Source organism: Mycteria americana, chromosome 7 (genome assembly GCF_035582795.1).
Source record: "Mycteria americana isolate JAX WOST 10 ecotype Jacksonville Zoo and Gardens chromosome 7, USCA_MyAme_1.0, whole genome shotgun sequence".
NCBI lineage: Eukaryota > Metazoa > Chordata > Aves > Ciconiiformes > Ciconiidae > Mycteria > Mycteria americana.
In genome coordinates, this window is record NC_134371.1 from 15463111 (window position 1) to 15490308 (window position 27198).

The 27198-nt window shown below is 56.0% G+C and overlaps 1 protein-coding gene across 1 annotated transcript in view; it reads right to left on the reverse strand.

Moving 5' to 3' along the window:
- Positions 1-273: 273 nt before the first annotated feature.
- XXYLT1 (xyloside xylosyltransferase 1) overlaps positions 274-27198 on the reverse strand; it is a 38620-nt gene continuing 11695 nt past the window's right edge. The window contains exons 3-4 of the mRNA XM_075507180.1: positions 16435-16567; positions 274-1327 (exon numbers count right to left, since the gene is read on the reverse strand). Of these exons, the coding sequence (XP_075363295.1) occupies positions 931-1327; positions 16435-16567 (530 nt within the window). The 3' untranslated portion in view covers positions 274-930. The remainder of the gene's footprint in view (positions 1328-16434; positions 16568-27198) is intronic.

Consider the following 27198-nt stretch of genomic DNA (forward strand, 5'->3'; position numbering starts at 1 on the left):
TTATTTGCATCACTCAGTTGGGACAGACGTGGGATAATCACAGCGATAAGCTGTGTGGGGCACCGCATTCAAATGCCCAACAGATACACATCAACTACTTTTTAATCATGATAAGAACACGAAACCTCTTATCACACAGGACTTCAGTTGTGCCGCAGAAAAACAGCCGAGTGTGTTTTACATCTGCAGTTTTATTCTTGTACGAAAGGTGAAAGGCAAAGCTAGAAAAATGAACCTATTGGTACACGCTCACTGAACGCTTTTAAGACAAGATACGGCAGTAAAGCTTTTATTGCTAAGAAGAACCAATGGGCGGCTTTAAAGCTCATCTAGCATTCAATTTTTGTTTGTAAGTAACCCAATTTAAAGCAGCTTTTCAGTCTTTAAAACCCTCTCGCCTTTCTGGAATGCTTCAAAAGGAAGATGACCTGAGGATGGTGTCTGCTCTCCAGCGGGACCAGACGGATGCTCTGCGTGAGATGCAGAAACAGGCCACTGACGAATGCCAAAACGAAATCCAACAGCCCGGCTGTGGCCTCCTGCTGATCATTAGACAAGGCAAGGCTGCACAGCACCCACGGAGCCAGCGCCCGCCATGGGCAAAAGCAGCGATCGCCTGAAGGCTTCGGCTGTCCCCATGCCCCGGTGGCTGTGGCACAGACGGGCACTGTGGACTTGCCCCAGGCAGAGCCAGGTGAGAGCCGGGAGCCGAGCCTGGGCACGGTGACCGCGATGTCCTGCTCCAGCTACCGGTCTGCACTTTCTCCTGGAGGGGTGAGGCTACAGGCAGTGGGATACTGAACGCTCTTGGGATCCCTAGGGATGCGATGGAACAGGGCTGGCCACCCTTCCCGAGGGACTGCTGGTGCAGCCACTATGGCTTTGCAGGGCTTGCTGCAGTCAGAGCTGCTCCCGGGCGCAGCGGGTGCCCTAGTCTTCAGGGATTGGGGTGTTGCAGTTCCCATGGTAAATTTTGACCTCACCCTCGCACTGGAAGTACTGGTCAAACACGTCACTGTATCCATGGTCCCTCCACCACGTGCAAAGCTGCCGGTTCCACGTGCAGTCAAGCACATGGAAGAGCTCTGGGTGCTCCATCCCCACCATGGTGAAGAAATCCTGGTCCCCGAGGTGTCCCTTGAAGTGGTACTTCTCCGTCAGCTTCTGCACCATGGCGGGCTCCAGCAGCTCGTTGTAGAGCTTGGACTGCCTCATGGCTTCCAGGTTCAGGAGCAGGACGCCACTGTTGAAGCCAGGCAGCCCATCAGGAGGGGGGTCCCCCACTTTGGTTTGGGGGTTCTCGCGGCGATACTGCCAGAACGTGTGCCTGCAAAGGGAGGAAAAACAGGAACAGGGGAGTCAGGGAGCGCAGCCCGAAGAGCAGCCACCTCAAATCTAGGCAGGTCTGGATCACAGCACAGGATCTACCACCCACCCAATGCATCTCGCAGACCCTGTCTTCTGCTGGCTGGAGGCACCCAGCCTCCCAGAGCAGCCTGGTGCTTCATGGGCTGCGTCTCTCTCCATCCCCCTGCACAGGATATTGCCCAGATCTCAAAACTCTCTTCCTGCTCACTCCTAAAGCCCCTTTTGTTTCTACCACCATTGCTCTTGGTGAGCCAACAGAACAGAGGATCGCGTGACTGCTCACACGGCTGTGCGGGGAGGCAAAACCACATCCCCGGTGCCTAGGGCGAACCACCAGAAGTGTCCCCATGGCTGGTACACGCCAGGAAAATGTCCTGCAGTTAATGGGATCTCAGCAGCAGAGCTCGCAGCATCATTATTATTATTATTTGATTATGGGGAAGCTCTGCATCAAAGATGGGCCCCAGTTTGAGGCTGTGCAAAAAGAAGGCTTGAAATAAATCTGCATGACAGAAATAGTTCTTCAAAATAAAAATAAAAAAGAAATCCAATGGCAACATCTCATTAGCTAAATAAGCACTGCCCTCAGCATTTGCAGCCCTAGGAAGGCTCAGCTATAGCAGCTCTGGCAGACGTGATCTTCACTAGCTAATTTCCAGCTGCCAAGGAGAAGAGAGCGGTGCAAGTCTACCAATACACAAAACTAACTCCAGAGGGTGATTCAAATGGGAAAAATTTAGACTACCTAAGCAAGCAGCCCAAAAATGTCTTTGGCTTCTTCCTCAGCCCTGGGGCATTGAGCACACCCCACCATACACGCACTGGCTGCTCCCACTTGCAGGAATTGAATTCATCCCATGCTATTACCCAAGCAGTTGAGGTTGAATCCACCCCAAAAATTTGCTCCCATTCAGACTGAAAGTCTTCTGCCCCCAAGCAGCATCCTTTGCTACAAAGCCAGGGAGCTGAGCTAGCTGAGCCTGCGGTTCCGTCTGACAGCCCAGGGGTGCCAGCACTGAGCTCTCCTTCCAGCCCTAACACTTAAGGCAAAGCTACTGCGGGTTTTTTTGCACCTTGCTGTGAAGATGCTGGAGAGAAACACTGTTAGAAAGAATAAGCCAAGCCTGCCTCTGGTTCCTCTCTGAATCTGTCAGACACCAACCAAAGTCTCCGTGCAGCTACAGGAAAAAAGAATTTGTTGGTAGATGGAGTGGATTTGGCAGCGAAGGTTTAAAGTGGTCCCATGCCTGGAAGCTGAAGCTGGGCTAATTCAGACGCAAGAAGATGCAAGGACATTAGCCCCTGGGACAGCTCGAGTCACAGTGGGTACTCCCCCGCTGCAAACACTTACACCGAAATTTTCCTTGTAAGAAGCTGTGTTCAGCTCTAACGATCATTAGCTCAGGGAATTCTATGGCTTGTGCAGAGATCAGACTATTAAATCCACCTTTCTGGCCTGTCCTCTGGATCCCCTGGATCCCGAGAGGAGCCAGGACAGCACAGGACCGCGAGGAGCCTTGCCCAGGCAAGAGCGGCCAAGGCAAGAGCTGAGATTCAGCAGCCAGCACAGAATTATCCCAGCAGAAAATGTGGATCTATTAATAACTTCAACCGGGTGCACCTTTTTTATTTCCCGATCTGGAGAACCACGACCATCACACAGCATCACTTCCTTACAACTTTCCATTTAGATGCTTCAGATTCAAACCTCTGAAATTTCTCATTTCGTTAAGGGTCTTTACACCGCTCCCTTTCGCCTGATTCAGGGCAGAAAGGGTTTTTCCAAGCACCAGTTTCCCATGGAAGGAAGGCTCAGTTTTTGAGCAGGCATCTGCACGCCTCCTGGGGAAGGAGAGCGGAGGACTGGCTGCCTCATCGGAGCCCGTGGGCAGCAACGCTCGTTTGATCTAAAGGGCAGGGAAGAGATAAAAGGGCTCCGCTGGTGCAAAGAGCAGTTATGTCTTGGGGACAGGCACCAGGCCACTGCAAAGGCGACTTGTGGACGCTCATGAGAAAAGGACGCTCATGAGAAAAGTGCTCTCCATGCAGCATTAGAAGGAAGCTCAACCTGCAAAGACAAGACCCAGCCTTGCACCAATCAGCCTCCCAAGGTGCTCAGGTCCAGGGGTCTGAGCAGAGACTGGCTCAAGCCCACCTCTGCATACTCTGTTCTCTCTGCTTCTCCCTAGCAGTGCCAGAAAAGTCATCCCTGTGCCCAAAAAATGATGCTGGAAGCTGGCAGGAGGGAGAGGGGGAGCAGTGCTGTGGAGGGAGGCACCTTTCCAGCTCCACAGCTGCAGAGCCAACTCCTTTCATGTTCTTACCTCCAAAAACAGGCTGCCCAAGCTGAGGGATGAGCTTAAAGCCCCTGCAAGGAGCGAGAATAGGAAAAATGGAAGTGCCCAAGCCCTCAGCATCGCCAAGCCATGGCAGGGCAAAAGCAGACCCGTATCAAATGACTCAATTTTTCAGCAACGCCATTCCCCAGCGGATTACTCAGCGATAGCTGATAAGGAGAAGGGAGCAACGTGCCCTTTTCTGCAGGGAGAGGAGACAGACTGACAAGCAGCAATTGTTTAGCCCTTCCTCCCAGCGCTGGCGGGACGGGGCCATCCTCCCCCGGCCGTGCACAGGGACCGCAGGGGAGCGGGGCTGGGGGGGGGGACAGGGCCGTCCCCGGGGAGCGATGCTGGGGCGAGATCCAGGATGCGACGAGCTGCGGGCGGCTCCGCAGCGCCGACAGCTCGGGAACCTGCTCACAGCACCGCACCACAGCCTTTCCAGTGCTGGGCTCGGGCCAACCAAGGGAAAGGTATTCTGGCAGGGCCGCCGGCAGCTTGTTTAGCCTGGATTTCGCTCGGCTTTTGTCCTTCTAACGGAGGGTTTTGGCACTGTTCTTCTGCAGGGCCAGGACAGAGAAGAACGTGGCTGAAAGGCACCTCCACCCAGCTGGAAGTGGAAGGAGCTGTGGGTATATGAACATCATTTTCTTTGGAGAAGACGGGACCAGGGAAGCACAGCAACCAGCCAAACAGCTAACCCAGGCTGTGCCCCACGCTGCTCTGTCCTGCCCGACATCGTCCCTTGGCACCCACCTCAAATTTGGCAAAGCATAGGGGGAAAATCCCACGGGCTTGATGAGTGTGCTGCCAGGATGCAGGGAGGGGGTGCTGGGGGTGCACCCCACCCGAGACAACCATTAAGGAACTGAACCCCAACTGGATGCAATGGAAACGCCTCCCTGCCCCAAGCCGCTGGAGCAGCTGGGATGTCCCTTGGGACAGGCAGTTCAGGCAGGGCAGCGTGCCCCCAGCCTCGGCTCCGGGGTGCCCTCCTCCCCGCACCCCCGGCAGCGAAAGCCAGGGCCGGAAGGCAGCTTGGAGATGCCGGCGGTGCCGGGATGCGACAGGGCAGGAAGCTGCTGGCCAGGAGGAGGGGAGGAGAAAGGAAGAGGAGGCATTTCGGGCTTTTGTTAACCGCCCCGGCCCCTCTAGACAGGAGGGGAAAGAGGTGACCCCGGGCCCCCGACCCCGTAGCATGGTGTGGGGGAGCCGTGCAGGGCTGCTGCTGCGGGCGCCCGCCTGCAGCCCCGACGGGCTTTGCTTTGAGGAGCTGTTTATAAACAGAGCCGGCGTGTGCTAGGAAACATCTGGAGAAGAGCATTTCCAAGCATTCAAACGCCAGGCCCAGGCAGCCCAGATTAAAAAAAACTGCTTCCACCAGGACTTCCCTTGCTGGCCCAGCACAGGGCGCTCCAGCCGCACCTCCCCTGCCTCGCAGGCCGGCGGCCACCAGCCCCGGCTTGCAGAGCTGCCATCGCACGCTTTAAAATGCCTCGCTGGGAATAGCTGCCAGGGGGAGAAGGGACCGCTCCACCCATCAGCTGTATTTTGCAGGTCCTTCTCTTGCTTTCATGCACAGCAAGGGGCAAACGCTGGGTGGGGAGAAGACTTTGTCCAAACCCATGAATTTCCACTCGTTTACTTCAGCTCTGGGTTATGGGACAACTTCATGGGATGAGCTGGAAACGGTTGGTAAAGCAGCAGGGTGCCCTTGCTGGCAGGAAAGGCAGGGTGGAGGAGTTACTGCGGTGACCAACAGCAAGCCCGAAGCACTGGCCCCACAGGCAGCGGACTGGGCTTGTGTGCCTGTACCCACCCGAGATGTTCAAGAGGCTACAACCCTGCCACACCAGCTGCGCAGCCACCGCTGGTCTTGCTGATGAGGACACGGATCCTCCCCACACAGCCGCATCTCCAGAAATGTGGACAGCCTGCGGGATCCCCCCCAAGCAGCTGGGGAACCAAGGAGCCAGGTCAAAAAGACATGAAATGAAACCAGATGCCAGGCCAACCCCAGGGTGGATGCAGTCAGAGGATGCTCCTGGAAGGCTGCGGGGTCTCCGACCACCACTGTGCACCGTGCACGTGCGCTGCATGAGCCTGAGCAGCATGGTACCCAGGGAGGAAGACTACACGGCCTCTCCCTCACCAAAGGGGAAAGCAAAGCCAACAGCCATGGGATAAAGCTACAAAAATAAGGGGTCTGCAAGATTCTGGATGCAATAAACATGCCTGGACCAGTAAACTCCTCGCTGGAGCTCACTGGTTTGCTCCTACCTCCTGCCAGTGCTGGCAGAGTTTGGGCCAGCTGCTTGGGAGGGCAGGACAGGCAGCAGCAGCAGGCCAGCGCCTGGAGGACACACTCTGTCACCAAGCCTCTCTCATGGGGGTCAGGGGCTGGGGGACCCTGAGCCCCATCCAGCCGGGCACGGGGCTCCTGGTGCAGAAGGGAAGCATGGGCTGCCGGCCGTCCTGCTCTGCGCCACTCAACAGCAGCCCTGCCAGCCCAAACACCAACTAAAACAACAAGTGCACGCTCTTGCTACCTCTAAATACGCTTTTCAGTTCCTGAGCCAGAAAACAGATGGCTGGTGGCATTATCCCCAGCTGCAGCTGCTGGCAAACGCCACTGTTCCTGTGCAATAAGCAATGAGGTGCGAGCACACCGCGCTCCTCCGCTCCATGCCGCTGCCAGCGCTCCCCCGGGGCGGGCAGGGGGACGCGGCGTGTGGCTGCGGTCCCGCCAAGCGATCCCCAGCCGAGCTGCCCGCCTGCTCTTGCCCAGTACCTGCGGGGCCCCGGCAAGCCAGCTAAGGAGGCAATCTGCCTCCTTAGGCAGATTGCCTAGGGATGGGAGCCCCAGTGGGAAGTACGCACCATCCTGGTGGGGATGGGGGACGTGTTTGAAATGGAGGGGAAGAGCAAACAGAGGGGGTAAATAATTGTAAAGGCTTCTGGGGACAACAGACACAGGCTTAAAAGCAACCTGGCTCCCACAGCAGCCTGGAGGACCCCCTGACAGCAGCTTCTGTCCCACCCGGAGGAGAGGGTGTGGGCGGTGGAGAGGGAAGAGCAATGGCTTGGGGATGACGGCATCATGCGTCCAGGGGATGACGGTGGCTTTCCCCCCTAACCCTCAGCAAGAAGTAAGAGCACAGCCAAGAAACCTCCCTGCACCCTTCTCCTCCTCTTGCCTAAACCTCACTGTGGCAGGCAGCTGCCAGCCCCTTACCACCACTCTGTTCAACCGAGATTAACCCTCAGGAAAAGGCTGTCTCCCCTTCCTCCGGCTCCCCCCCTCCCGCCCAAAAGGCACTGCTGCAGTGAAGATGGACCCTTCCAAGTTTCTGCCGCAGCTGGAAGGAGGCAGCCACCCCGGGGCTACACCCAGAGCAGCATCCGACCCGCGCTCCCCCTTCCCGCCCCGGTACTGCCGGCCCTCGGCCGGGCGAGCTCAGCCCTGCTGCAGACAGAGGCTTTGCAACAAAGCAGCCCTTGTTGCTAATTGCTTATTTCCCATGTGCAAACGCTAAACCCCTTAAGGAGCTGGGGCAGCAGGTTCAGTACCAGCCTGGCCCAGAGCGCCTTAGCTGAGGCTGAGCAGCTTGTATAACCCAAGAAATCCCGGCTCCGCACTTCTCAGGAGCACTGTGCACCAACACAGCAGTACCCCCACCTCTGCAGGGGAAAATGTCACCCTGGGGCAAAGCAACCCCAATTCCCAGCCCGGGACAAGGGGCAGGATGCATTGGTGTGCACACCAGGACTGCCTTACCCTCTTCCGATGGGTTCAGGGCAAGGGGCCAGCTCAGGCAGGACCTCCAGCCCTCCCCTGGAAAACACTGATGAACCGACGGACTGAGCTCTTCAATGAAGACGTCAGTAATTCCTTAATAAACTTCCCACGTAATGCACAAATTATGTCTGTACTGTGCTGGTCTCTACTAGAACACGGTCTGCATGCCAAACTTTTATTAAAAGGCCTGTATTTGGAGCAGCAAATTGATTCTCGATGATTACACTTCTGCACGGACTTAGCAGTCCAAAAATGTGCACACTTAAATAGATGATTAGTAGCAACTTGCGAACGCAGCTCGCAAGCAAAACCTTTCCTCGGGACATGGATTTTCAAGGCCAGCCTCACTCACCACCTAAAATTTTCACACCCCATGCCAGTGCTAAAATAACCCTCCAAATAGAAGTGGGATCATAAATCACTCTGTCTGGGTCACATCGGTTTCCTTCCCTCTATAGATCAAATGCCCATGGTGCAAGCAGCGGCACAGAGCAATCGGCGGTGTGCATCAGACCACCCGCTCATTCAGTGCCGGGGAAGGATGGGGGGCAGCCCGTTCATGGGGGCACTCGAACACTGCGGGCCTAATTATCGCCAAAATGGCAGATTTCTGTAACAACCGTGAGCAGACACCTCTCCGGCAGCACTCTCCTGCCTGCCTGACCCAGAGGCGCTGGCAGCCTCCCCCAGGCCACCCTCGCCCACCGACGGGGCTGTCAGGAACAGGGGAGATGTTCTCCCTTCAGGGATGCTCGTCTGCTGCTGGGAGGAGGAGAAATAAAAGGCCTCCATCCCTCCATCCCCATTCGGGAGTCCCGGCCGTGGGACGCTGTGCTGCTGCAGGGGAGCTCTGACATGAAGGGGAGCTGCCACCGAGCTTTGGAGAGCAGGAGGGTGTTGCGGGAGCCCTTCCAGAGGATTGCCGGGAGCTTCCCTGTGCGGCCCCAGCATCACACCGCTCCAGAAAGCATCCCAGCTATGCAGCAAAGCCTCTCAATTTCCTGCTGCTTGTTTGTTTGTTTGATGATCTACCAGTGCAGGTACTCCAGCAACCCCCATAGTGTGCTTCCCAGAATGGGGAAACAGACCCAGAAACCCTGCTCATGCCGGTTCTGCTAACACCGCTTTGCACAAGGCAGAGGACTGATTTGCCCTCTGCAACCTCCCCGCCAGACAGGAGGACACCTTCCAACGCTGGCTACTGTAGAGGGCAGCCAGGACAGCCCCAATAGCTGGAAAATCAAAGGGTCCTCCAAAAAAATCAGCTGTGTGGGTTTGCAAAGTGAAGTATCAGAGAGGAAAAGGCCAAAGAGACTGTTGGTGCAGACCCTGCAAGAAGCTGTGCTACTGGGCATGGAGAAACGGGTCCAGCAGCTCACAGAGCTGGCGGCACAGTGCCACGGAAAAGGCAATGTAAATCCGCTGGGGCAGAAGGAGCAGCGGGAGCTGCCCGTGGGGACAGACGGCCATGGTGGGAATTCACACTGTGCAAACTGCACCGTAATCTCACCACTAGAAAGAGCCTTTCTTGAAAGTCTCGTGACAACTGCAGCAGCTCCAGAAGATGCCACCGGTGTGACACCTACTTCTAGACACCAAAACTGAGACGTTCAGGAGCTGAAATTGAGAAGTTCAGGAGTTGAAGACAAGTGCAGGTACGGTAACTGATACATCCTCACCTGACACACACATCCTGGACTTGTGTGCTACGACCAACAAAAAAACCTGTAGCAAAGTCACGGCAAACTTCTCAGGCAGCCCTTGCAAATGAGGACCACCACCCACGCGTGCTCTCTGCAGGACAGCAAAGTCCTCGGAGGGAAAGCTTGAACTCATGCCTGGAGAGTCCTGACTGCCTTACCCAAACACACACAAGTGTCTTGGTTGTTGGAAAAAATAATGTTTGTAACGTTCAATATCTCAAAAGGGACAGTTAATAGTATTAATATTATTAATAGTATTTGTGCCAATCGATGCACAGTTGCGGTTGTCAGATCTTGTCAAATTTATTCACTGTTTTTAAATGACGTTTCAGGTTTGGTTGGTAATGGGAATAAGTGCAATGGGTCCTACATATTAATGATGTGCACAGATGTAAACAACAAAACTCTTTATCTTCTCAGATAATTTTTCATCAGAAGGTAACGCTGAATTCCTGAAATCAATTCTGCTGCCAGTTCCTTGCAGGTTCTGCTTGTTCTGTAATTTTGTCTGCTTCTTGGCAGCCGTTGCCAAAGAATTCCTAGAACCGTTCCCCCTGCACATCGAGCAGCAGCACTTGCCACAGATCAAATCAAAGCCTCAAAATGGTTTAAAATCCAAAGTGTGCAGGGTCTGGCTTGCAGGACTGTGGGCAGGCAACAGCGATGTCACCATGCCTGGCAGGGCACAGGCAAGGCAAATTCTCCTGCCTTTGCTGACTGAGGGGCTTGGGAAACACAGAGCCCATCGTGGCAGGCAGCTCCCTGCTCCCCCAGGGCAAAAGCACTTGGAAAAGAGCAAAGTCTCCAAATCAGGGCAACCTGCCTGCATGAAGAGCCCAGGAAACCAGGCGAACTCAGGCAGGAGAACCTGCTTGCTGGAGATGGTTATCTCCAGCTCTGGAAAGCTCCATCCCAGGCAACAGCCCACCTGCACTGTTATATCTTACAACCACCACCACTGCCTCAGCTGATACCCAGGGAATCCAGCTGCTCCTCCTTGCTCGCAGCTGTCAGCAGTACTTTGGGGTTTTTTTTAAATCCCAAGAGAAGGTACAGAATGTACCGTCTCAGCCCAGATGCGCTGATAGCCCAGCCTGGCTGCGGATTCAGCGCTAGCCTGCTCACAGCCCAGGATAACTCCATTCCTCTTCCAAACATCTGACAAACTGACTTAGTACCGCTGCTGCTGAGCTCCCAGCAAACGTCGAGCACTGCAAGTGACGTGCCTCCAGGTCTGGAGGTTGCACAGGCTTGCTCCACTCATTAATGGGCTTTTCAGGGTTATTTTACCAGCTCTCAAACAAACAAAACCCGTGTGACAGAGCACACAGCACACCTAGAGCAGCTCCCATACAATCACAAGCAGAAACAAAGCTTTTGCTTTCCACAAAATAATGTCCTGTTGTAGCTCTCCCTAGGTTTTAGGCAGAAGCAAAGGTGAACGGCCTTGCAGCCATACAAGGACTCAAGTGTCGGTCCTTTGTAGTCTGTAGCTGTCCCTTTGATGTAGATATCCTTTCCTGCAGGACAAACTTTTATAATTTCCAGCACTGTTGATTCCCAGGACACCTCCAGCTTTTATTAGCTTCTTGTCACGGGGGACAGCAGTGAAGATCTCACCCAGTGGCAGGAATGGAGGAAGCAGCTGCCTTTCCCGCCCCAGCTACATGTACCCTTGGACCTGAGAAGGTCTGGGACCTCTCCTGAGGTCCACCATCACAGGCACCTAGCAGGTACCTTACTCCCAGCTGGAAAAAGGGGATAAAAGCACCTGCCTGAGGACCTGTGGGTTAGGTCCTCCCCAACAAGACCTCCAAAGCAAGCGACACGGGGGCAGCACTCAGGGCCCCAGGCAAGGCAGTGCCGGCACTGGCGGGCACACAGAGCCCACCACAACATGGCAGTGCCAGTAACAGCACCAGCACCATGTAGGAAGTGAAGAGGCAGGGACGGTCATGGGGATGGGAGCAGGGAGCACGGTGCGGTGTGCTGGTCCAGGGTCAGCCTGAGGCTGCCGAGCGCAGCTGTGCCATCAATACCGCTGTCCTGCTTCCTCTTGCACGCCACCAGCGTCACCAGAGGGATCTATAACCAGGAAACTGAGTAAGAATAGGGTTTAAGCTCTGCCTTCTGTAATCAAAGAGTTTTCAGGACATTTTTTGGAGTGTCGCAGTGTTCCCCCACTCTGTTCATCTCAGTCATGGAGCTGCTTCAAAATGGGGAGGCCTCTCCCTTCGGTACCCGGCAGCGCTGAGCTCCTGTGCCCGGGGACAAGCGCTGAGCCGAGCCAGGCTGGCAAAGAAGCCCCTGGGGAGGTCCAGGCTGCAGCAGCATCCGCATGAGGATGCCCTCGCCGTGCCCCGATGGAGACCTCCGCTGTGCCCCCGCACACCTGGGGGTGCCCCAGGCACAGCCCCTGCGGCTCATGGCAGGTCAGGAGGCTGACCCGCCACAAGCCATGCTTCGCTTGGCCATCGCTCAGCCCCACTGCAGCCGGGACCACAGCTAAGCCGCTCCCCAGGCCGGGCGTGCGCCCTGCACACACCCCGAGGACAGCGACCTGCCTGCTCGCCTGACAGCCGGCTTGCAGGCTGCACTTGCAACGCTTGCCTGCGTGTTTCTTAGCAGGGCTAACAGCACAGGAGGGCCTGGACCTCTCAATTTGGCCAGGATCTGGCACGGAAGGCCCAGTGCAACATAAATATTTATACAGAGCACCACTGCTCGCCCTCTGTAGCCTGGTGAACAGGACACTGCCAGCATGCCTGAGTAGCTGAAATGCTGCAGGGGACAACAGGATTTTTAATTAAGGTTATGACTCTGCAGAAGCACTTCCTTGCATGGAAAGCCTTTTGAACCAGGCAAACTTCAGATGCAGATTTTAATCTTTCCATCAAAATCATTCTTGCTGAAGCAGGAGCTCCCAGTCTTGGCTGTGGTGTTGATCCTGTGCAGACAGACACATGAGCAAGCATATGTCAGTGCTGGGAAGAGGCTCTGCCTGCAGGCCAGCATGCAAATGTCAACCTGGCAGGAGGCATCCAGTACTGCCATGGAAAGCCCACAAGCATCTAAGAGCCTAGTGCATAGTACCGAGGGTCCCCAACAGCCCCGGCAGCGGGGGTAGCCCCTTGTGCCAGCATCCACAGAGCTGTTGACTGTACCTCGTGTCACACATCGGATCCAAAAGCCACAGGAAGGACAACACGTCTGACCCATGGACAGAGTGCTGCTTCCTCGGCTGCAGTTGGAGAAAAGCAAACCTGATGCCAACAGCCTCAGACCTCAGACCGACTCCTGCACCTGACGTGGGCTCCTGCAAGCTCCCCGCTCCGCGCCCAGGACCCCCTGCCAGACACCGCCCTGCGGGGCACGGTGGGGAGACAGATCTGCGGGGCGATCCACGTACAGCTTCAGCAGGATCTACCGCTCTCCGCAGGCCGCTCCAACCCACCCTGAGCAACCCCAACGGACAGGCCAGCCCCAGGCTGCGCAACAGTTAAAGCCCAGCGTTTGCCTTGCAGGAGGGCCAGGAGATCCTGTTGCTCAGAGAAACGCGTTTGTCCAAGACAAACAGCGGCCGGACATTGTTTCAGCATGAGTCAAACGAGTGGAAATGCTCCCGTGCCATCCTGTTTTGCTGTCTGGAGGTTTCCCCCTACCTTCAGGATGTGCAAGCAGGCTCCGGGACGTTTCCTATTTGCTGTTCTCTTACTCTCCTGTTTCCAGCAAGCGTCTGTACCCAGTGCACCAGTGCACAGTCGCTCAGTGCACCAGCGCAGCAGCCGAGCGCTGTGCAGTCACAGCCCGTGCCTGCAAAGCGCAGCCTACAACCAGACAGCCAGCAGGCAGCCAGCAGGCAGGGACAGCATCGCCTCCCAGAAAACAGCGCATCGTTTACAAAATACACCAGTCTGCACCCATTTACCTCCTCTGATGGGCCAAGTAGGTAGCAAGGATCCAACACAGCCAAGTGGATTGATCTCCGTCCATCTTCCCCATTGCTACAGAGAGAGGAAGATGGCACCCAGCCCTTTCCCAGCCACTGGCTTACCCTGCCCCAAGGATGCCAGTCCACAACTCCGTGAGCAAGCTCAGGAAAGCTTTGCTGACTCGCCTCTGACGTTCTGCCCCACGCTGGCTACCCTGCTTTTAAGGCCTTGGTGTTGAACGTGTGCTGGCGCAGCCATGGTTCGCACCGACACAACCACTAGGCAAGGGTGCACCCACGCTGCTGCAGAGTCACAGCCACAGGCACAGCCCCGGGCACTGTATCCTGCTTGGAAAACACCTCCTGGTCTGCTGTGGGAGCAGGTACCAGGACACTGGCATCTCCTTCGGCTGCAAATCCAACCACATCACGTTGCTGCCCTTGCTGGGAATGCTTTGAGTGCAAAGGAGCAATGCTAGGATAAATCCCCCTGGGCAGCACTGGTGCTGCAGGGAGCTGCATGAAGTGGGGAGGAAAACACGAGTGGAAATCGAGAGACCCCGCCATCGCCCCCGCAACCTGGTAACCCTCCTCCACCCCCACAACCACTTTCCCAACTGACGCTTCAAGCCTGCGCACGTGGCAAATCACACGGCTGGAGCTGGCACCTCTTATTTCGCACCTACAACGCGTTTTTATCTTGCTAAAAGTATAAAAATAGCAAAGATTATTTTTTTTACAAAGACACTCATGCTTCGTCAGCTCACATTTTTGCCTGGAAACCCTTTTAGCAGCGAGGTGCAAGCCCCACGGGGCGGAGGGCTCGGCGGGAGGGCAGGCTGGCGTTTGCACAGCTCGCCCCGCACCGGGTGATCTGGCAACAAGAAGGATCAGGAACTTGTTTTCACATGAAGATCAAAACAGCACAAGAAGAAAAGCACAACATAGCCCAAAGTGACCCAGAACATCCAAACTGCAACAACAGAAAGTTCAGCCCAAAAATTCAGCCTGTGAGGGCTGTTATTGCTTGGCTTGTTTGTCCCCACTGCGGGCGGCAGGACAGGGGAGAGCACGGCTTTGGCTCGGGTCAGATATTCAGTGCTCAGCCCCGTGGTCCCGTGCCTTGTCCCCTGCCGTGCCGGAGATCTCTCCCTCCAGCGGAGCGCCCCAAACCTTAACTTGGTCCCCTCCAGGCACGCCCGGTCCCACAAACCACATCCAGGCAGCGGAACACCATCCCCGCTCCCTAGCTATGCGTGGAAATAATGCAAAACTGATCCCAGCAGAGACAGAAACATGGAGCGATTCCACCGTGGACTAATTGCAGGCAAACAAACACTTAATTTATCCCGTTACAGGCTGCGCTGCTAACGAACAGGATCTGCCCTGCTGGGCAGCGCTGACCGAGGCTGACAATCTGACGCAGCCCCGCGGCCGCACTCGGCTGTCGCTGCTCCCTCCATCCCGCTTTAAGCTCTAACAATTGGATATGATTAACTGGGGCTGGATTTACCATTCTGGGCACCAAAATCCTGCCAGGACACCCAAAGCGGATACAGGAGCCCTCCATGCTCCGAGCGCAGTGCCGCCCTACGGAGAGGAGACCCGAGCATCCACATTCCTCTGGTCCCAGCTCTCCCTGCCAGGAGCACAAGCCAGGAGGCGAGGTGACACTCCTGCCACAGGCACAGAGATGTCTTCTTCCAGCCCGGGAACAGTGGTGACTTCTGCAGTTTGAGCAACCAGAAATGCTATCATGAGCATGCTCTCAGCTGGCTTGGGCTTCTAGGAAACCATCAGTGGTGATTAATGACAATCAGTCCCCTGCTGGTGAACTTCTCTCTGTGTCCATCCTCGTCCCATCTGGATGCACATGCAGCAGGAATGGCTGCTACAGATCTTTGCAGCTCAGCTTTTGCCCAAGAATGCTGCTGGACATTTCTTAGGAGGTTCAGTTATTGATCTCACTGCTAAGGCTTCCAGTAGGGAAGGAAAAGACATACAGAGCTCTTAAGCTTTTTTATCTTTCTCCAAGAACATTTCCATTAGGATTAGCAAATCTAGCCGAGCCATCTCAAACACTCAAACTCTGCTCAGCTGAGAAGCCATTAAGGCATCCTGAGTTGATGATCCGATTCACCCTGGACTAAAACAAAACCTGAGGTTCATCCTTGGAACAATGCAGGCTAAACTAAATCAAACTCTTTAAGCACCAGCCTGGAAATGTCTGTGTCCCTGAAGCCCATCAGTGGCCTGTGAGTGGGAAGAGCAGGGCCACCCCTCGGTGCACGGCTCCCACCGCTAGCTGCCACCACAGTTGGCACCGGCTGGTGGACCAAGGGTCTGAAGAGCAAGTGACCATCGGGCTGTCCACATGCTTGCAAGCCCAGGTCACCACCAGAGTTGCTTACTCGGTCTTTCCTGGAGGAATATTTATTCGACAGAAGGTGCGCTGACTCTCCAGGGACCCAGAACCTCGCTGTTGCCCAAACTCAACACTACTCTCTGCCTACAGGGAAATGAAGCAACCACCAAATGCCACCAACCAACAGGCACTGGAAGACGCATCTCTCCGTTGCGTTGGTCATTTTAGGCATTTCCCAAAAGATTTCTCACGTCAGCAGAGGATGGGGTTCACACTCACTGCAAGCAAGCTACTGGCTGGAGAAGGCAGACTGATCCGCTTAAACCTCATGCCAGGGGGATTCCCTGAATGCTGGGTCAGGTATTTTGTGGAAAACTCTGGTGGAGAGCAAAGAGGAAAGCTAGACAGCAGGACGCAAGGCAACCGCACTGCTCAGAGCGAGTCCTCAGGCAGTGCTGACCATACTTCCCTCTTCGTCAGAGTAACACGAGGCAGGAGTACAGCTGAAACGCACTGGTCCCAGCTCCACCTAGGCGAGGAAGGTGTTGCTGCTGCTTGGGCAGAGAGGCAATATTCACAGCCAAACCTCTGAGCCCTGACGTACAAACTGATGCTCCAGAATGCAATCAGAGCACCTCAGCGGGGATGGTTGGGCAAACGCACCTCTGACGGATGTGCTATCATCTAGGTATGGATTTTGGCACTGATGACCAGGAACTTGTGACGGTGCGTGAGAACAAGGAAATGACAGTGACACTGTACACTTTGTTCATACCGACCTACACATTTCAGATTAAGTCCCCCTGCAGGGATTAAAGCAGGGAGCTGCTTCCCCCTAGATTTTCTTCCAAAGACAGACCTGAATTGAAGAGAAGACACGCCAGCTGCCCGCTGCCCACCCCCTGCTCCCCACGGGGAGGGGGCTGTACCTGTACACTGGCTGCATTTCCCTGGCAATCCCGATGACTGCTCCCTCCGGGAAGCTGTCGAACTCATCAAACAGGTCTCGGATGTTGGTCTTGTACTTCAGGTCCAAGTCTACCTGGATGATCTGTGTTATTTCTGAAAGCACAAAGAGGGAAAATCAGCTATACAAGACAAAATCATAACCAGTGATTACCAATGGTGACATGACGAATTACACCCAACGAGGATTTGGTGCAATCAGCCCCACGGGCAAGACTCAGCCAATTCAGGGCAAACGCAACCCAGCTGCAACGTCTACATAAAGCCACCAACCTTCAACCATCACGACAGCATTTACCACTGCGCATTTTAGGCATGATTTACTTTGGAAACCATTTCTGGTGACCTCCTGCTTCTATCCACTCCGTCCTTCCTTCCAAGAAGAGTGGTTTTCCATACGACTGACAAAAGCAAGCGGTAGCTCCAATCCAGCCTCCCCCTTTCTGGAAGCGCTTCTGCAGGAGCAGCCACACAAAACCCCACGCTCACCGTATGTACTTCTGGGAAAAGCTACCAACTCCACGAGCATTTCCCAGCTCCAGCCCCCACAGTATGCCTGGCTTGAAGCATCACAGCAATTCCCATCATGGACAACACCAGTAATGCAGTCAGCCACATGACACCCCCAGTAACACCGGCACAAGCTCGTTAGCTGCCAGCGGCCTGACACGGGCTTCCCCGAGGGCAGAGATTACAGCCCCCTGCCTGCACAGAACTGCTGGAGGTCTGCGGCAGCCTGGAAAACTTTATCATGGCTGGTGGTATTCTGTCAGAGACAAGGAGGGTTGTGCAGACATGGAAGCATCTTCCACTTGCAGTGGGAAAGTCGAGAGTGAGGAGAGGCCGGAGGATATCGTTATCAAGGCCAGGCCTGAGCTCGTTAACAGGGTCCGGCCCCTGCCTGCATTTGTCGTAGTCTCCTCTGCAGGACACGAGAACGATCGATGGAGGTGTTGCTTGGGAGACGGTGCAGGAGATGCGCCTCATCAAGACTGCTTGTCCCAGGCGGATCTGGGGATGTTGTACGGATTGCAGCAGGCCAAGTGGAATGCTACAGCAAACGCTGCGAGAGATCGGACAGTCCCACGGGTTCCCCCAGCCCTGGGCAAAGCCCACGGTCATCTTCTGGCCAGCCAAGCTCAGCCCTGCTCAGGGACTGTGAGCGGAGTCGAGCCGTCCCCTGTGGTGTTACGTAATGCCAACCCTATTTATACGTGTTATAAAAGCCAAGAGCAAACTGGCCGGGTTGCTTAACACTTGGCACTAATTGGATTAAAAAGACTGTGTCAACCTGTTTCGGCCCCCACTCATCGTGCACAGGTGCCGTTACAGCTTTCTGCAGGCTAGACATGCGTGTCCCCACCGCTTCCACAGCAATTAGCAGACAAGGCCCTCATCCTTCCTCCTGCCCAGTACTTGCAGGCAGGAGGACGAGCCCAGCCTGCCCTCACCCTCTGCTGCCTGCACCCTCCATGGCTACAGGCAGGGCCTCCCATCAGGCTGGCGTTTCTGCGGCGCTGCCCGTGTTCCAGCCTTCGCACCACCGCGGTTCCTCACCCCCTCGCCCCGCCGTGCTCAGGACAGGCTGCTGGCTACCCCGGCCTGCGGAGAGCAGGAGGCAATCCCTCTGTTTTCAGCCCCCAAAGCCACCGTTGGGACTAGAGACCCAGGGACGCTGAGAGCAGCCAGGCACGGGCAGCTATCCTCCGGCACAGGAATGCAGCTTTGCCATTTCAAATCCCTTCGTCACTTGGTGTTTGTGTTTCAAGCAGACGCTGGGCTGTTCAGCAGCTCTGAATTTTTTGCAGATCCTGCACTAATCTGGGGCTCTTGGCAATTGGTCATATCCACCACGCTGTCCTCATTTAAGAAGGAAAAAGCCCTGTGAGGTTAAGCAAGAAATATATTGCTAACTCTGCGAAGCATCCAAGCAGAAATATAAATCAAGGAGAAACAGTATCTAAGCTACAACCCAGGCTGTATCTCAATTTATTTTTTTAACATCCATCACTCTCTATCTGCTAAAGGGAAAGGCCGCAGTCCCTTCAGCCAGCAGTACGGCAATCCCCGGGCCTACCTAGTATTTACCACCACTATAATCCTCTGTTTGCAAAGATTTAAAACCCAGGCATAGTAATTCACTACAAGCTAAAGCAGGTCTTGACCTGAAAGCAATTTCCCTCAGCCTTCCTAACTGCCTTAGAAATCTCTAGCACAACTCAAGCAGACGAATAGGCAGAGCAGAGGATTTCTGCAATGGGGAAGGTGACATGTATCCCAAATACCCCAAACCTCCCCAGTGGTCCATACCACAGCAGTGCAAAACCCCGAATCCTTAACGCTACTGCATTTGAGAATATCCAGACTGGTCACAAAACTCCAGGGCGAGGAGACCTGGACCTCCAGGGCGAGGGGACCTGGACCTCTCGCACAAGCTCAGCCCAAGCAAAACAGGGTGGGAGCCTGAGCCCTCCAAGGCGCTGCTGAGGATGGGGAGAGGGGCTGGGGTTCCCAGGAGGATCCCAGCACAGCTCACCCCAGTGCGCAGCAGCCTTCCGACACCTCATCAGGTTTCAATTAAATCAACCGTGAGGCACGTCATCCAATTGTTTTCTAAAATTACAGATGAGCGCTAACTGCAATTAATCACAGCGGAGAATGAAAGCTGAGCTTGGGGGAAGCTCTAATCCCAGCCCTGCCTGCCCCAGCACCAGCACCCTGCACTGGTCCCACGCTGTGCTGGCAGAGCACCCCAGGAAAAACTCACTAACAAATTAGACCCAGAGAGCGCAAAGTACTTTTCCTTTTTAATTTCTCTTTTTTTCAAAGCAAGCATGAACTGCAACACTGAGACAAAAATGAGCATGGGTGACATTACGCGCCGCTTTGCCAGATGCAGCTTGCATGGATAGATTAATGGCCGAGACGATTTCTCTGCCTGCGACTGGCAAGGGGCCAGGCACTAATATTTATGATGTATCACGCTCTTTCACCCTTTTACCAAGCGCTTTGTCCTGGCTGCCACGTGGGGGTGGAGGAATCGCGTGCTCTCTTAGGCACAAACTGCTTGCTTGGAGGGGTCCAGCTGGAAACGTGGGATAAGGCTGAGAGTGTTTTGCTCAGCAAGCGAGTTTTCTAACTTTGTCATACTGTCTATTACCCTCTGCTCTGTTCAACTCCGGCTCTTCCAGCCATGGCACGTAAAGGGGAGTTACACCACTCAAAGCGGAGATGATCTCCATTAGCAGTGACAGCTTTACAGCACAGGCTGGCCCCATTTAACACTCGTAATGTTTTACCGCAGCCTCATACCAGCAGCTGCAGCAGGGCTGCTGTCCGGGCTTGGTTCAAACCCTCCCTCCAGCCACGTCCAGAGGAGAAAGACCAGCTTAAGGGATGCGTGAGCCCGCAGCAGGGTCTGCAGTGCTGTAAACCAGGAGAGAAAGCCAGCACCAGTGTCCAAGCCGCCTTGCACCGCGGCTCAGCTGCCGAAGAGAGGGAGAATCAAGGTTATGCCAGAGCAGGACTCCAGAGAGATGCTGGTGCAGATCCCCTCTCGTGTGGGTGTTTCCTCCTTCTCCGAGAGCCTCAGCCCAGCAAGGGGGCACAGGCAGGCGGAGGTCACCTCCCTGTGCCCTGCTGCCCAGCATCCTCTGCCGGGACTCAGGAGAGCCATGCCGGCAGGCGGGCAGGCACCCCGGGTGCCTGCCAAGGGGCCCGGTGGATTGTCCAGACGCTCTGAGCAGCACCCAGGAGCCCCTCTGGCAGGGGGCAACTTCTGCAGCAAGTCTGATGGCCCTTCCCAGGAGGCACCAACCCCATGGCACAGCGGGGACAGAGCGGGATGGGAGCAGGCGGTCGTGCAGTGAGCCAGACCACCCCACCAACACGCGGTGTGAGCCTTGGGAGCAAATCGGTCTTCTCAGAAGAGTCAGGCGGGAGCGGGTGGCACAGGGAGGAGCAGCGCTGCTTTGGCCGACCCAGCCAAGGCTCTGGGGATGCTGCGCAGCAAGCAACCCTGCAGCGGCTGTTACCCCTCCAGCCCTTCTTGACCCGCAGCCACTGTTCAGAGCAGCCTACGGATGGGCAGCCTTGAGCCTGCCTGTAGGCTAGGACTGCTTTCCCCTAGCCTGAGTTGACGGCATAGCCTGCAAGAGATTTAAGCAGTGGATTTAAAACTACAAGAAAGGGGATGGACGGAGGGTCAGGACGACAGGAGACGCGAACACCGGAGCCTGCACAGAGCCTGGGGGAAGCTGCCAAGCACACAAGCCTGTGGGCACAACTCCCTTGGCTGCTCTGGGAATGCCAACTGCCAGCTAGAAACCCGATGGGAGCAAAGGAGATCCCCTTCTTGGCTATTTGCCTTTTCCTGCTCTGGCACCTTTGCCACCAGTGAGTTGGTACCTCTCCAGCGCTGCAGGCAGCCAGGGCAGAGGCAGGCAGCAGCAGCGTGCACTCCCCGTGGCACGGACGATGCTGACACCCTCCACACGCAGTCGGGGCCTCCACAGGTCACCTACTGATGGCCAAAACTAGTCTCTGGAGTACGACATGCGATTTGAGAGGCTCCTACGTGAGCTACAAACCTCCTGGATACCAGGCACCCCTGGGCACAGGTGTGGGGAACTCAGTGTGGCTCACCAACCGTGCATTGGGCTCTAATAGTTAGACAAGGCAGAAAAGCAAGACCCTGCAGCCTGGCTATTCTGCAAGCAAACTCATTTGCACTCATCCCAACAACTTTCTCTGTACGAGGGTTGCTACCCCGGCAAAGCCGAGCCCAGACGGCAGGTGCAGGGCTGGGGCATAAGCACTGGCCTCGGCTCCAAACCTTCTTCTTCTGTACAAACCACACCAGATCTGGGGCAGAGGCATGCCACCACTGGCAGCCACCATCACTCTGCGGAGAGGGGAAAGGAGTGAAAATAATAACTTATGTCCAGGAAGAAATAGTGAAACGGAGAGCTGCCATCACAACACAAAGGGCAGAAGCTGTCCAGCAAGTGGCATTGCCTTAATCTCTGTTAACTGAGCAGTGGTTTAACAGCTTTAGACTAGAAGAAGCAAGAATTGAAACCTCCTGGAGGTGGTGTAGCTCTCCAGCCCATCGGCGGGCTCGTGCTGGCATGAGCTCAGCTCCCTCCTCAGAGTACAACATCCTGCCTGCAGCTGGTCTGGCAGCGGAGCCGCTGCAGGGAGCAGTGGGATGGCAGGAGGGGACAGGCCACCACCCTGCCAGGCTGCACTGTGCCCAAACCTCAGACACTCCTGAGGCAGATGCCTGTCGCCAACGCTGGTGGCGATTTGGCTCTGCTCCTGCCATCCTCTGCACCGGGGTCTCTACCTGTCTCAGCAAACCTGCTTTTTAGCACCTAAGCACCCTGGTGCACCACGCCAACGTGGTGAGAGAGACTCCTCTGATGTATCAGATGGGAGCACCCCGATCTCCCTGTGCCTCCTCTGCATCACAGCAGCAACTTCTGGGGTCAGAGGCTGGTGCCTTGTGCTCATGCAGAGCAGAAGAGGTGAGATCAAGGAGGACACCGCTGGGATTGCCGCCTGTGCCTCACGTGCTGCGCAACCTAGGCGTGCCGCTTCGCCTTTCCCCACGGAGCCAGCAGCAGCGAATCCTGCAACACAAGGAGGCAGGAGCCCCCTGCATCCTTCTGGAGACTGTGCAGGGGGCAACGGCCTCGCAAGGGCAGGGCGATGGGCGGGTACAGACAGCTGCCAGATGCTGAGCAGCTCAGAGACGCCCTGCAGGGACAGCAGTGGCTGCAGCCAGCACGGGTGACACCACACAGTGAAGGGACGGGAGTGTTCCCTGCTGGCTGCAGCTCTGGGTGTTGTGGGGCTGCGGCCGGGGGTCTTGGGAAGGGCCAGGGGGTGGCTGTGCATTTTGCCACCTGATTTGAACCGTCAGAAGGAAGAGGGCCAGGCAGCCCAGGCTCTCCAGTTGGGGTCAGCAGGGCTGGAGGGCTCAGGTCTGCTGCTCTGCAAACGGTGGGCACACCTGGACTGCTTCCCTTCCACCTCTCTCCAGCGCTTTGAGTTTGGCTCTGACTACTGATGATTTTTCTTAGCTGTCCCCATCACGACACGGGGACATCCCAAGGAAACCAGGAGCTGTGAAGGACCAGCAGTGACTTTTGGATCACTGCCCCGGGCAATAAACCTCCCGGAGCAGGGCGGTAGCAGCCCCTGCTCCAGCAGGCAGCGTGCCTGGCAGCAGCAACGTGCAGCTCTGCAAAGCCACACGCGCTGGCTGCGAAACCAGGATCCTCCGCCCTTGCCGGCTCAGAGGGACGCGTGGCCAAGAAAAACACCACTCCCACGGCCAGCACCAAGGCCAGGCGTGGGTGCAGGGCGGGCGACAGGCTCCAGAGGGTCCCTGTGCAAGCCGGAGGGTGCTGCCCAGCAGAAGCAGCTGGCCACCCCTGAAAGCCTGAGCTGCAGCAGGGAGCAGAGCACGAGTGCAGCTGTGGTGCCAGGCGGTGATGCCAGCACCATGACAAGCCCAGTGTGGATATGCATGGTTTATTTACACAAACACACTGGGTTCTCCATCCCGCCCTTCACTAGAGGCTCCCTGTGTTTGGCTCGCCCCCCCGCGCTGCCGGCTGCCCCCGGCCGCTCTACCTCCTGCTGTCAGCAGGGCTGTGAGCAGCTTCCTCTCCAGCTGTGCACTCCCCTGCCAGGCCTTATTTTCTCCACAGATAAAGTCTCCCCCTCTGCTTCCAGGATTAATCACCACTGCCCGCGCAGCTGACCCCAACAACACCGGAGAGCCTCGCCCAGAGGAAGGCAGCCGATGCAGGGGCACGCACGTGTGTGGGCAAGCACGACATGCTCTGCAGAGCTCACTGCCAGCACATCAGTGACTGCTGGGGGCTGCAGTCCCTCTCCCCAGGACCTGGTGCTGCTCTGGAGCCCACCCTCCCAAGAGAAGATGATCCTACAAAGCCCTGCACCGGCAGGGCTTACCAAGGTGCAGACAGCTTACCTTCCAGCCGCCTGCTTAAATGCAGGTCCTCGCCTCTGCCATGCGGCCAAGGGTCCCCTCTGCTCCCTGGGGCAGCCTAGCAGCCCCCCTCCCCATCAAGCAGCCTCCCCTCCCTGCAAACAGGGCACCAGGGAGGGCAGGAGGCAAGGGGGGACGTGCCCAAGCACCCCGGCCGCTAACCATGCCAGGACACAGGTTTCTGCAGCACTGATTAGGCACCCAGCGGAGCAGAGCAGCGTCTTCTGCACAGCAATTCCAGCCTATCGGCTAATTAAAAAATTAGGCTGCCCGCCAGAGACAGATGACAAATCATTGCTACCACCCACGCAGGGCAGGCACCTGGGTGAGCTCAGGGGTCTGGTGCAGCAGCAATGGCCCTGGGTGCTGACGGCAGCATCGCTCTGCTCGCCTTGCTCCACACCCTGCAGGCACCTCCAGAGGGATGGGGAAGACTCGGCAGGAGATGGATGCATTTTGTTCCAGGAAATTAATTCTTCCTGTGCATCCAAGTGTCTCCTCGTAATCCATCAAGGTCTGAGGGACTAATATTTAATGGTGCTCAACACCTTGGCTCTTAACCAGACTCCAAGGCAGAGACATTGCTGAGCACGCGACAGCTTTCAGGATGGAGCTGTAAGTGCTGCTTGCTATGTATTTAATATATGGTGCTGCTGGGGGAGGAGTGTGAAGACACTTTTTGGAGCTGGAGGAAGAGCAGCAGGAAACCTTATAATCAGACAAAATAAGGTTTAAATCCAGGTTGCCATAAATTACAAAGCAGTGCAGATGGAAAGCTGTGAAGTAACGAGCGGGTGAGACGGAAAGGGAAACCAAAAAGAGATAAAGGAAAATAAATGCATTAAGGTAGATGATCTCATGTCCTGATTAACTGCATGTGCTGGGGGAAGAGGCTGCAGGCAGATTTTGTCCTTGTTTCTTCTTGCTAAGCTCTAGCGAGCTATGGCAGAGCGGGGAGCAAGGCCGTGAGGGAGAGCAGCCCCAGCACCGACGCCGGGTGACCCCCAGCAGCTTCCACCCTTCGGGTATGGGGGAGCGGGGCTGGCTGGGGAGGGAGGAGGGCAGCACCCACCCACAGCACCCGGCACCGAGACCCCGCTGCTCCGCGGGGAGAGGTGAAACAGCCGCGTGTGCCTGCCCCGGCCTGACAGATCTAGGACATCCAAAAATAATCAATGGTGGCACCGCAGCGAGGGGCGGCCAGCGGAAATGATGAGAAGCGACACCATCCCCGGGGGCTGCGGGTCGTGCCGGCCCCCAACGGCAGCGGTGCCGCGGGGAAGGGGCCTCCGCCATGCCAAAGCTCCCGGGGTGCTGCCAGGCACCTGCCAAGCAGCATCCGCATCCCCCTCATCGCAGCAGCCCTTCCCGACGGCTCCTCCGCAGCAGGGCTGGGGCCGAGGGGCTCTCCTGCCAGGAGAGGCACGTCCTGCAGGCAGGCGGATGGGGTTAGCATCTCATTTTGGCAGGTGAAGGACCCCCCTATAAGGCCACAGCCTCCAGTGTTTACCTGGGGTGGGCTTATTCAGAGGTCTGCTGTTGCCTGCTCCCAAAAAGCACCACGAAAACAACTCCCACAGCACAACAGGCTCGCCCCAGCAAGGAACAATGGCTGGCACCGCTCTCCCTATTGCTCACAAATCCATCACTCCAGCCTCTTGTCTTCTCCTCCCAGGATCTGACATGAGTGAGCGCAGCCTGGAGACAGGCTGGGGAAGGAATCTGGCTGGTTTTCACATGGCTGCGGCATGAAGCAGGGAAGGAGGTTATGAGACCACACCAGAAACTATGAACGCTCCCTCCATCCCTGTAAAGATGGAAACATTTTTACCAGAAAATAAACCCTTCGGCTACTGCAGCATCCCATGGGAACTGCGGCTTGGGGGCATGTGGCTCTGGGGCCACCTCCCACGACTCCACCACAGACCCCAATTTTCTATGCCTCTTCACAACATCTCCACTTCGATAACGCAGGATCAGGCCTGGAGCATCTGGGACGCTGGCGCTCTCCTAGTACTCTCCCAACCCGCTGCACCTCTGCATACCCCTGAGGTGGTGGGGCTCAGCAACAAAGGCGATGCTCAGCCAGCAGGAAAGGATCAGGAGTGACGCACTCTCAAAATGCTCATTTATTACAATGCAAGTCGCTGAATTTTGTGGGTAGCTGCACTGTGCACCAGGAATTGCTCTGCAGCTGACAGGAAGAAGAGGAGGGGGTGGTACTCCCCCATCTCCCTCTGCCGGGCTCCACCTTACAGACCTCTGATGCACATTTTGTTCACGGTGTGACACAGGACTGATGCACCGTAACTCATTGCACACAGGTGCTGTCGAGGGGAAACATCATGTGCAGTTCACCTGGCACGCCGCTGGCAAACAGAGCCCAACCCAGGTAGTCCCGTGTTATGGATTCAAACGTTGCAGCTGCAATGGCAAACCCTCACGCACGCACACCTACAAATTCCTGTTTTCCCAAATGCAATAGACCACGTTTTCAGGATGCTGCCCGCCTGCTTTTACAGAAGCGCACTAGCAGAAGACAGCCACTCGTCAAGGTGCTGTTCCAGGAAACAGACTATTTTCCCAATACCTCTGCTTAACACATTTCCACGGCTCCAGGCTCTCCACCTCCACAGCCAGCAGCAGGAGTGCTTGGAGAGCCTGGCCTCGGTGCAGGCTAGGTGCCCCGAGAAGGCAGAGCGCAGCTCACCGCTCGCTCTAACATGTCTCCTCCCTGGCCTTTGCCCTCCCTCCAGCTCCGCTCGGTGGGAAAGGCGTAAGCTGATGCTCACAGAGGCCACTGTATCCGGGCCGGGACTCCCAGAGCAGGCAAAGGCTGATATCAGTTTCATGGAAGACCAAGCTGGAGCCAGCAGCTGGAGCCTGCTGCAAGCAGCACCAAAGCCCAAGAGGCCTAGGGCTTGGTCATTAACAGGCAGCTTGGACAAACATCATTATAATCTGGTCTACACTTAATAATCAGTACAGCCATTGATAACGAGCTGGATAAAATACCCCATTCAGAGCCTGAGGCCAGGGAGACCACTGGACCTCCCGTTTGATCCCGGTGTGTCACAGCCATTAAGTCCAGACACCCGTTATGAAGCCGATGGCACAGCTCCCTGTTGGTGGCCGCTTCCCTGGACGTGGTGCTGCTTACTCACCCGCAACAGCTGGCCGTGCTTCCCCCCACCACACGCAGCTGTGTACCCCCTGACGTGCTCCTGCACAGCTTGCAGCCTGGGGAGATCCCAAAGCAGAGGCGGTGTCCATCAGACAGCAGCTTGCAATGACTTCCTCTTCCATGAGGCAGTCAGCATCTACAACATCCCACGGCAAGAAACTCCATGGATCACCACACCTGTGTGAATAACCACTGCACTCTCTGTTTTACACCCATCTCTCACCAACTCTGATGCCCCTCAGTATTCGTACAACATCTGCCTTGCGTGGCTCGTGGCTTCGCGGACCGCACCATAACCCCCTCAGCCAGCCCCCTCCCAGACCCGAGGGTCCCAGTCAGCCAGGTTCGTCCCATACAGAAGCCACTGCTGTTCTCTGAACCTCTTCCAGGTTTTTCCCATCAGACCGTGTTGATATGCCATAAATTTCAGCAATACATAATGATCAGTCCCACTCTGTTCTCCTTCCTCGTAGCTCCTCATCTTTGTTTAGTCACACAGAAACTCACCCACTTCTCCCA